Source organism: Myotis nattereri, assembly GCF_964212035.1.
Source record: "Myotis nattereri genome assembly, chromosome: 5".
NCBI lineage: Eukaryota > Metazoa > Chordata > Mammalia > Chiroptera > Vespertilionidae > Myotis > Myotis nattereri.
Genome location: NC_138080.1, coordinates 90,382,477 through 90,393,352, shown reverse-complemented (window position 1 = coordinate 90,393,352; position 10,876 = coordinate 90,382,477). Strand labels below are relative to the sequence as shown.

Below are 10,876 nucleotides of genomic sequence, written 5' to 3'. Positions count from 1 at the left end.
TAAACTTAATATTGTTATGTATCTGTAAGGAAGTGGTTTAAAGCTTAGGTTCTGAAGTTAATACTGGATTAGACCTGGGCTCTGGTATTTACTAGTTATGTGAGCTTAGGCAAATCACTTCACGTCTCTGAGCCTCACCTGTAAAATGGAGGCGATAACACTTCTGCTGCAAAGAGATGGCAAGAAATAAGAAACAATATGTAAAAAGTAGCCAGGATAGAATCAGCCCTAAATAAATGGCAGCGGTTGTATTTAATTAAAAAATTGTTTTGATTTTTCCCCCCCTGGCCTTTTCTCCGCTGAGTGCCCGGGAAAGCATCCTTGCTCGTAGGGATCTGTTCCGCCCTGACCAGAGGTTCCTATCTTTTCCGAAGATTCCGGTCACCTGCCTCGAGCGGCGGCGCGGCGGGCCCCGGGGATTTCGCGGGGGCCCGGCTCTTCGGGTATTTACGGCGCGCGGCCGCGCCGCTCGGGCTCAAGTCTGCGCTTTCAGGTTCAGTTTCAGGGTCTCGCCCGCAGCCCTGGCCGGCAGGCGCGCAGCCGGCGGCGGGGCCCGGGCGGCAGGGTCCTCTGGGGGCCCCGGAATTAGGAGGCGGCGTCCGGGAGCCCCCGGAGGAGGATGGGCTGCGGACACAGCCGGCTGAGCTGCTGCAAACCCCCCAAAAAGGTAAGGCGGAGAAGTTTGCCTTCGGGAGCGAAGGGAAGTGCGGAGCCGCTCCGCCGCCGGGGACCCTCGGCGCCGCGGGCTCCCCCCGGCCGGCCCCGGGAGGTGCCAGGCGGAGAACTGCGAGAGGCGGCCCGGAGGGCGGCGGGGAGGGCGGCCGGCCGGGCGGCGCTCTTTCCCCCGGGCCGGGGCTGAGCCGCGCGGGGCAGCGGAGTTTGCAGACACGGCCGCCGGGCCTGGGAAGGGCAGGTCATGCCTCTGCCGGAGTGAGGAAACCTCTCGCGCGGCGGCAGGTGCCCTATCCTTCGGGCCGGGGCTGGTCGCTGTGTGGCCGTGGACGAGTGGCCTGACCTCTCTGGGCCCGCGGCGTTCCCACGGGTCCGAAGCCGAGCGTCGCTAGGGCCGCTGCTCGCGGAGTGGTCCGCGGCTTCGCAGCATCTGCATCACGTGGGACCTGTTAGAAATGCAGAGTCTCGGGCTCTGCCCCGGACTGCTCAAACAGAGCTGGTCTTTTAACAGGACACAAGGTGATTACATGGGGTTTAAAGTTTGAGAATCGCTGGTCTAGAGCCTCTTTGGGACCCAAAGCCGGCGCTTGTGGGCTGTGCTGAGGTTGGGGGGTAGGGGCTTGGGGGGGGCGGGGAGGGGGGGCTGGGAGGGGCTAAGGAGGGTGGAGATCTACCGCCTGCTGCCCTTCCCTCCCTTCCTGTCCCTCCCCCAAGGGGCCTCAGAGCTGGGTTAGGGCCCAGGAGACTCTACTCAGGTTTCTTGCAGTGGGACCAGCTGCCCCTTGGGGTCTGACAAGCCCAGAAGGTTCATAGCCTGGAGCCTGAAGGACAACCTCCTTGGAGACAGCCTGGGGCGCAGAGAGGAAAGGGAGGACCGCTCAGGTCCTGGCCCTTTTCCCTCCTACTGCCTGCCCTCCAGCCAGTGGGAAGAAGTGGTCCCATAAAGGTGACCATCAGTTCCCTGGAGACCCTGACAGAGCCCAACCTGTGAGAATATTTAGTCAGTTTTCATTGAACTTGAGTCTCTCTCTGTGCCCAAGCATAAGCTTTCCTGCCTGTTGGGTGTTCAGTACTGTCCCCAGCCTGGATGATCCGACTCCCTGCCCTGTGCCTAGTCTAGGATGATACTTTTGGTCCCAAGTTCAAGGCCTCCCCAGCTTTCCTTGCTCCCCCTTTACACCCAGGCTCTGACCCAGAAACCCGCATGTCTTCCCTGGCTCCAACAGGGAAACTGAGGCGTGCCTCCATCCGCGGAAGCACAGGGCTGGCTGGCAGGAGTGGTGGGCCCATCAGCCTGAGCCTGGGTTGAGACTTGTCATCGAGCTGGTGATGGGTGGACATCAGTCCTGGCTTTAGATCCTGGCTGTACCGTCAATATGATGTGTGACCCTAAGAACACCCTTGCCACTCCCTGGACCTCAGATTCCCCCTCGATAAGGAGAAGGAGGGGGATGTGCAGAATGATTCCTAACAGTGCGAGAGTCTGTGTACCTGTGTCAACCTCTCAGCCTGGAAAGCGGGCCAGCGGTGAATTCCATCCACACAGTGGTGGGAGGAGGCTGGGAGGAGCCCTGTGCCGGCCTGGCCTTCCACAAGCTGGAAGAGAGCACTGTGAGCATGGGTCCCATGCCTCCTGGCCCTTCTGAGAGCCGTACCAGCTGTCCCTGTCTGTCCTGAGCACAGCCTGAGCTGGACCCCCTCCCAAACGGTGAAGGCAAGCACAGACTATCCGAGGGAGCAAGGGCCTTGGGTGCCACCTGGGCTGAAGCACCCAGTGTACAGATGGAGGTTGAGGTCTGGAGAAGGGAAGGGTCTTGACTGATGTCCCACAGAGCATCTTAGAGCAGGACCCTGGGGCCTAGTCCCCTGGTACCACTGTTCTTTGTCTCCACTCTACCCTGTGCTTCTGGTGCCTTCTTAATGATTCCAAAGCCCTTTGGCATAAAAGCCTCCACTCTGTTGCCCCAGAGCAGCCTGGCATGTCTTCCTTGCCCCAGCAATGCCAGGGCCCTGCCCCTGTGAGGCAGGATTTGTAAATCGATTTTGTTTAAAGTTCATGCCTGTTTCATGTCCATGCCCAGTTTCTCCTCCAGCTGCCAACCCCTGAGCTCCCAAGCCCATCCCACTGGCTACCAGGCCCCTGGGAGAGAGGGGGACCCTGAGGATGGGAGATACAGAAATGAGCTCAGACTAGAGGAGGTCAGGTCACGACAACCATGACTCAACCTGAGTGGCAGTTTACAGAGTACTTTCACACCCTGCTGAGCTCACAAGAGCCCTGGAAGCTAGGCTGAGCTGCAGCGTCCTCCCCACTGTACCGCTGAGGAACCAAGGTCATCGAGCCAGTTGGTGGCAAAGTCATCGAGCCAGTTGGTGGCAAAGTCATCGAGCCAGTTGGTGGCAAAGCTGCGCAATGGAGCCTGGTTTTCTGCTCGCCGCATCCAGTGCTCATCGCCTGGTGCAGAGCGCAGAGCAGGTGCTACGTAAACATCTGAGTGAGTGAATGGGGGCCAAATAAGAGCCAGGCTAGCGCTCAGCCCAGGGTGCAACAGGAGTAGCTCATCCAGCCTTGGGAGATCTAGGAAGGCTTTTTGGATTGGGTGGGGGATGCCTTGACTGAGTGTTGAAGGTTTGGTAGGAGTTACCCAGTTGAGGCGGAGAGAGCAGTCTGAGCAAAGGCTGAGCCAGAGAAAGCTCATGTGATGGGGCTCATGGTGGAGAGGGGAGCTGGCAGGTAGCAAGGAAGGAGGCCAGAGCTTTCAGTGGGGCCACCCTGGCTAGGGACCAGGGCTTGACCACTGGGACTTCTCAAAGTCTCTCCAGGTTCAAGGATCTGAGAGTTTGCTGAGTTCTGTTATCGTGCCTGGTGGTCTCAGCTGACCAGCTGTTCTGGACTCCATTGAGAGGCTAAGTCACGGGGTCCTCCATCCACCCTGACTGGCATGACGTCTGAACTCCTCAGTCCCCAAGACTTCTGCTCTGGCCACAGCTCCACAGCCCTGAGCAGGGTGACAGGACCTGGCTCAGCACTGCTCCCAGAGCTGGGCCTCAGGGAGCAGGTTCTCAGGGGCTCAGTCATTCAGTAACTCTTTGGGATCACGTCCAGGTAACAGGCCAGGTGAGACCGAGGGAGAGATGCAGAAGTGAGTGACATAGGAAGAGCCTGCATGAGTGTGTGTGTGTGTGTGTGTGTGTGTGTGTGTATATATATATATAAAAGCCTAATATGCAAAGTGTCCCCCTCAGGAGTTCCACCGACTGGGAGTTCAATCGCTCGCTATGATGTGTGCTGACCACCAGGGGGCAGCGCAGAACGAAGGGAGGCCCCAGCCAGCAGCAGGCAGCCACTAGGGACCCTACCTGTGCACAAATTTCATGCACTGGGCCTCTAGTAAATAATAATGAAACTCAACCAAGACACTACGGGAGGGGTTTTAGGACTAGATTCATGTATCCAGTTATTAACTTGGCGTATGAGGCTCTAGGCTAAGTGCTGCTTCAGTCCTGGCTCCATCCCAGATCCATTAAGTCAGCGGTTCTCAACCTGTGGGGGTCGAACGACCCTTTCACAGGGTCGCCTAAGACCATCGGAAAACACATGTATAATTACATATTGTTTTTGTGATTAATCACTATGCTTTAATTATGTTCAATTTATAACAATGAAATTGGGGGTCACCACAACATGAGGAACTAAAGGGTCGCGGCATTAGGAAGGTTGAGAACCACTGCATTAAGTGGTCATGGAAGGGACTTGGCTTCTCTATGCCTCAGTTTACTCATCTGTAAGATATTAGCTCCTGCGTCATAGGCTTGTTCTAAAAATTAGGTGAAAGAATGTGTAGAATAGAGTCTCTGATGCACTGACTGGCAAGTGGTACACCCTTGATAAGAGGCAATTGTGGGTAATGTCCTAAGGGAAACATAGTTATACTTTAAGCACATCACTGCCTAGATTGTACCCGAGGAAAGCAAGTGGGATGTGGGAGCCAGGAGGACATTAACGTCCTTGAGTGGCTGTTGGGGTTGGGAGCATGGAGCCTGGAGGCTGGCCTCTGCCTTTGAACCTCTGAAGTACAGTCAGGGAGCAAGAGGACTAGCTTTGTTCTCTGTTGTTCCAGAAGGTAGAATTGTGGCCAGTGAGGGGAAGCGAAAGGAAGCCACATTCTACTTCTCATGAGGAGGAAGGGTAGTGAGTTCCCCATCTCTAGAGGAGTTCAAGAAGAGGTCAGATGATATTTTGGCAAGGATAGAAGAGGGGATACAAACCTAGAGCTAGCAAATACTTAGGATTCCACTTAAGAAATCTAAGTATTCTGTTTATTACAGTGTTTGAGGAAGAATTTCAAAATTTGGAAAAGTATAAAGAAACTTAAAAGTCATTTCTAATCCCATCATTAAGAACTAGCCTCTGTGTACATTTCAGTGTCATTCTCTCTGCTGTTTTTCCTGCTGTATAATATACATGAGTGTGGCTATTTTAAATGGTTGTATTCTGGTTACTTAACATTTTGCTGGGGCATTCTCCCATGTTAAATAGTTCATGGAGACATGATTTTTTTTTCAATCCTCACCCAAGGATATGTTTTTATTGATTTGAGAGAAAGAGAGAAATGTGAGAAACGTCGATTGGCTGCCTCCTATATGCACCTCAACCAGGGATCGAACCCACAACCTGGGTGTGTTCCCTGATCGGGAATCGAAACCACAACCTTTCGGTGCACTGGATGATGCCCAACCAACTGAGCCACACTGGCCAGGGCTGGAGACATGATTTTTAATGGCCACCTAGTAATCTATGGATGTCCTGTGACTTTTTTAACCAGTGGACACTTGGGTGTTTACATTATTCATGAGCATCCTTGCGTTTCATCCTAACCCCAGGGCACTGTGGCTCTGTGTTCAGAGGGGAGTGGAGGGGACAAAGGAAGGCCTCCTGAGGGAGGTGGCATCTTGGCTGGGTTTTGAGGTGGGTGGACTAGACTGTGTGCTAGGGTGAGTGGGGCACATGAGAGGCAGGGCCCTGCTTAGCAGGGGCTGGGCACATCTGGCTTGTTAATTCCGTGTGCCAAGGTGGGACACTGAAGGGCTATGAAAAGAAGCTGCCTTTCCTGGGCACTGAGCCCTCTGCCCCAGACACCGCGGGACATTGGTGCATATGTGGCCTCTGAGTGGTTTTTGCCCAACCTGGAAACCACCATCCCCCCACACATCATCCCAGCTAAACCCAACACAGGCTTCCATACACATGCACTGAAACCTGGTGAGGTCAGACCAGATTTTTGAACTCTCTGGCCTGAAGCCCATTAGAAAACATTTTAATCATCCTTGCCTTGGAGGGGCACTCTCTGGTATCACCTTTTCTGCACATATACATGTTTTTAATTCTGTTCTTTTCCCTTGTAGTTGAATTTCCAGGCAGCTAGCATAGGTCCCCTGATCACCTGATAGGCCCCAGCCACCTAAGGACTTCATCTTCCCCTCAATTGGGTCTTGCATTTGGGGCCCATGCTTCACATCAGCACTTGTGTTGTAAAAAGGGCAGAAACGATAAAACTTGAAATCAGTTGCTAAGAAGCAGATAAGTGTAGGCGGTGATACCCTGGTAGGAGGGTCTGCCACCTGCTCTGGCATGTTCCTAGGTCGGCTACTGAACAAAAGTCTGGAACCTCCCTGGGAAAGGTGCCTCAAGGGGTCAGTATAACATTCATAAACGGTCATGTTCAAAAAAACCAACTTGGGAAAAGTAGGAGACCCGCCCCCCTCAACCCCACCCCCATCCCATAAAAGGAAGAGTCTAGCAGATGACCTGAGTCCTGGCTCTGACATCTTGGGGTGCACTTGGGTTTCCACCCCTCCTCTTAGCGTCCTCCACCCTCAGAGCACTGGGAGCCTTGGGGGTGGGGGGTGGGAGCAGGACTGGCAGGGGAGGGGAGCTCCTGAGCACTGGGAACCTGGGGGGCGAGGGGGGGGGGAGCAGGCCTGGCAGGGGAGGGGAGCTCCTGAGCACTGGGAACCTGGGGGGTGGGGGGGAGCAGGACTGGCAGGGGAGGGGAGGGGAGCTCCTGAGCACTGGGAACCTGGGGGGCGAGGGGGGGAGCAGGACTGGCAGGGGAGGGGAGCTCCTGAGCACTGGGAACCTGGGGGGGGAGCAGGACTGGCAGGGGAGGGGAGCTCCTGAGCACTGGGAACCTGGGGGCGGAGGAGCAGGACTGGCAGGGGAGGGGAGCTCCTGAGCACTGGGAACCTGGGGAGGGGGGAGGGAGAGCAGGACTGGCAGGGGAGGGGAGGGGAGCTCCCGTGAGCTCACGCACTGCACGTGAAGGAGCAAAGAAGAGAAGGAGCGAGAGAAAAATCCATCCATCTTCACCGTAGATAGATCTAAATCTGTCCATTACCTGAAAACGACCCATCCTATTTCTCTCGGCAAGTGAATTTTAATCCCTAAAAATCATTTATCTTGTGTCACTTTATTGTCAAATCCGAGTCTTCCAGAACATCTAGGGCGAATGCTACACAATACATAAAGCATCCGTCCCCACCCATGCTCCCCCTCCATAGCGATGTACAGACTGACCTACTTTCAGAACTTCTTCCCCCCAGAGATGGAGTTCTTTTTCACTGAGTGTCTAGGAGCCTGCAGACCTCCTGACCGTTTCTCCACTGCCCATGCTACCCAAGCCCCCGGTCCCTCCTGGAGGAAACAGCCCCGACATCGGAAACGCTATCTGTGCTGGGTTGAATAGTTTCCCTGCAAACCTCATGTACACCCGGAACCTATAAATAGGACCTTATTTGAAATAGTGTTTTGTGGATATAATCCAGTTAAGATGAGGTCATACTGGATTACTGTGGGCCCGGATCCAGTTACTCGTGTCCTTATAAGAGCAGGGAAATTTGCACACGGACGCTCAGGGAGAAGGCCATGTGATGATAGAAGCAGAGATCGGAGAGATGCACCTACAAGCCGAGGAACACCAGGATGGCTGGCGGCCACCAGGAGCTGGGCGGGAGGCCTGGGACAGACTCTCCTGCAGAAACCCCAGGAGGACCAACCCAACAGATACCTTGATTTTGGACTTCTGGCCTCCAGAACCGTGAGAATACATTTCTGTTGTTTTAAGTTACCAACTTTGTGGTGATTTATATATAAATTACTCCAGGAAAGTTATCTATCCTAAGGTTAATTACTCCCACCCTCTCACACTCCACCCCCACCTGCCACCAGTCAAAATGGCACCAGAACCCCAGGCCTCCCCTTTGGATCCATGGTTTGGCAGAGGAGTAGGGAGCATTGCAGACAAGGAGGTGCTGGGACGATGCTCAGATGCTTTTGGACACCAGCTGCAGCACCTGCAGAGGAAAGCACTCGACTGGGAGTCAAGAGTGGGTCCTACTTCTGCGTTTTTTCACTAATTTGCGTGTGAACAGTCACATTTCTCAACAGCCCTGAACACTTAGGCCCTGCATTTCCTCCACCCGAGGCCCTGGAGGGGGCCCCTGGGGCCTCCGCCCCACCTCCTTCCTGCTTCCACCCTCAGCCAATGCGCTCTGACTGTGGTTGTTCAGATCCTGAAACCAATGGGGCTGGGGCCCCACCCACGCTGAGTCCAGACACCGGAAAGGCAGCTCTGATACTGCAGAGGGGTGTGACCTGAGCCCCTTGAGGCTCAGAATCACCCGTCCCCTAAACATTGAGCGACTTGGATCCGTCTGCATGTGCACCAAGGAAGCGGAAGGGACTCCAGGCCCGCCTTGAACCTGGATGCTCATTAAGGCTCTGCCCCCTGCTCTGTGGCCTCTGACTAGTTAGTGCCCATCCCACCTCTGGGCCTCAGGTTTTCCATCTGGAAACAGGAGCGGGGATTGGAGTAAACTCTCCAGGGGCCCCTCCAACCCTGTCCTCTGGGTCAAGATGGGGAAGCCAGGGCTGTGGTTTAGGGGGACAGAGGCGCCAGGTGAATCCTTAAGGTGCCCTTGTTGGCTAAATTCTCTAAGCTAAGCAGAAATACTGAGAGCATAAATGAAAGCACTCGATCACAAATACACAAAGCCTTAAGGCCCACAAAAAGGATGGGGTGATGGTCCCTGAAGTCAGGTTAGACCAGTCAGTGTCTCCAGCAGAGGCCGAGCCATCCTCAGAATATGCTGGGCTCCCATCCTGGTGGGATTCTCCCCGTAAGGAAGAGCCAGGCAGCTTCTATCCCGGTGGCTTCTGTCTTACTCATTCTTTTTTCTTTTCTTTTTTTAAGTATGATTTTATTGATTTTTAGAGAGAGGGGAAGGGAGGGATAGAGAGACAGAAACATCAATCAGAGAGGAACATCATCGATTGACTGCCTCCCACATACCCTTCACTGGGGATCAAGCCCACAACCTGGACATGTGCCCTGACCAGGAATGGAACTGGCGACCAACCACTGAGCCACACTGGCCAGGCTGCCTTACTCATTCTTGCCGGTGAGGCCCAGAATTTTAGGGAAGTGGAGGAGTCTACCCTGAGGCTTTAGCACACCCCAAGTACTGCAGGCTGAACAATACTGGACAGAGCCCTCTGAGGCTCTGTTGACGCTGGCGGTTTTACGCACCATCCGCACTAGCTAAACACTTCGTGCTTATCAGAGGCCTATAGTTGCTGAATATCGGGGCTACCTTATGGAGTCATAGACTGTTGGAGCTGAGGGTTCTCTGAGTTCACTCCGTTCCACCTGCAAAAGGAAGTCTGCCTCTTCTTTTATGCTACCAGCGATGGAGAGCTCACTACCACCCCCCTGCCCCACCCTCCAGGAAGGCAGCCTACCTCTGTGTGGATAGTTCTGAAATCCTTCAGGTTGAACTGAAACTTCTTGAAACGTCTAGTCCTTGGCCACAGCCCTGCCCTCCGAGGCTGTGGACCGCATGCCAGCAGTTCCTGCGTTCTGCAGATTTGAAGAGAGTGGCAGGTTTTCTGACTGCTCAGGAGGCTGGCCCACTGCGCTCTGTTAACAGTCCCTCCTGTAATTTGGTTTGGGGTCTCCTTCCACATCCTGTCAGTTCCTTTTGGACACATTCGTTTCTCGATTTACCCTCCAAAATGCAAACATTCTAGGGGGTCTCACCAACTGAACTTGTCTGGCTTCTGCTTGGGGCACTGTCCCCCCATTGTACCCCGACTCTGTCTGCTTTGGGCGGCCGCGTCCTACTCAGACCAGGTTTGCTTGAGGTTGAACCCAGAGCAGGACTCTAATCTGCGTGACGACGAGGACCTGGATCCAGAACTGTGTGTGTTACCCAGAGATAGGCGTCCTGTTTCCAGCCTTCTTAGTTGAAGGGCTGCCCGGGAGTTCAGAAGGACTGAGAACATCTGTTCCCAACTCTGACCCATCACAGATGGAGAAACTAAGGTCCAGACAGGGAAAGGGGCTGCCTTAAAGCCACACAGTAAAGCTGCAACCCCAGTCTCCCAGCCTCTCCCCTAGTCCTGGCTTCTCCCCTCCCCTCTCCCGAGTTTCCATTGACTGGGGAAGCTGCTGTCCCTCTTCCAGAGCTCAACCCAGATGTCCCACCCCGGTCCCAGGCCTCCCCCTCACCCCCTGGCTGTGCTTTCGGACGGGAAATCGTCGTGTCTCCCTCCCTGCTCCTGTCCTCTCGCACTGCAGGGCGAACTCTGCTCCATGACCTCCAAGGAGGAAGCGGCCAGGGTCCAACCTGGGGATTTTCCGTGAGTGGCTGCTTATCAATTCCTACTCAGCACTGGGCAACGTGTCCTCAGGTTTTTATGAGCATCAGAGTCACCTAGAGATTGTCGATTGGAGCCTCCCAGCGCACACACCTCTCAGGTTCTGTAGGCCTAAAACTGGGCCTGGGGAGTATGTTAAGCCAGCATTCCATGTGGTTCTAACACAGCAAGCCCGGAGGCCACAATCCTACAAATACCGCTCTGGGCATCGTAATGGGGCAAATCCTTAGTAGATTTCACAAATGGTCCCTGTCCTCAAAGAGCCCCTTGAACTAGCAGGAGAAACACAAGTGATCAGGTAGGCCCTCACATGTCTGAGTAGGCCCTGGAGATTAGATAGGAACTAACTCAGGCCTGGGGAGAAATGAAGGAGAAATTATAGATGAGCTGGGCCTGGAGGTCTGAGAAATTGTTGGCTGTGCAAGGATACCTCATTGTATTGTGCTGCACTATATTACGCTTCACAGGCGTTGCATTTTTTTTACA

General features: G+C 54.3%; 1 protein-coding gene across 3 annotated transcripts in view; it reads left to right on the top strand.

Annotated features, from left to right (window-relative positions):
* Positions 1-471: 471 nt before the first annotated feature.
* The window catches only part of CCDC69 (coiled-coil domain containing 69), a 31,233-nt gene continuing 20,828 nt past the window's right edge, over positions 472-10,876 (top strand). For all 3 annotated transcript variants that reach the window (XR_013995981.1, XR_013995982.1, XM_081091023.1), the window contains exon 1: positions 472-667. Coding sequence is in view for 1 of the 3 variants with exons in the window: in XM_081091023.1 (XP_080947149.1) it covers positions 620-667 (48 nt within the window). In the remaining 2 variants the exon portion in view is untranslated. The remainder of the gene's footprint in view (positions 668-10,876) is intronic.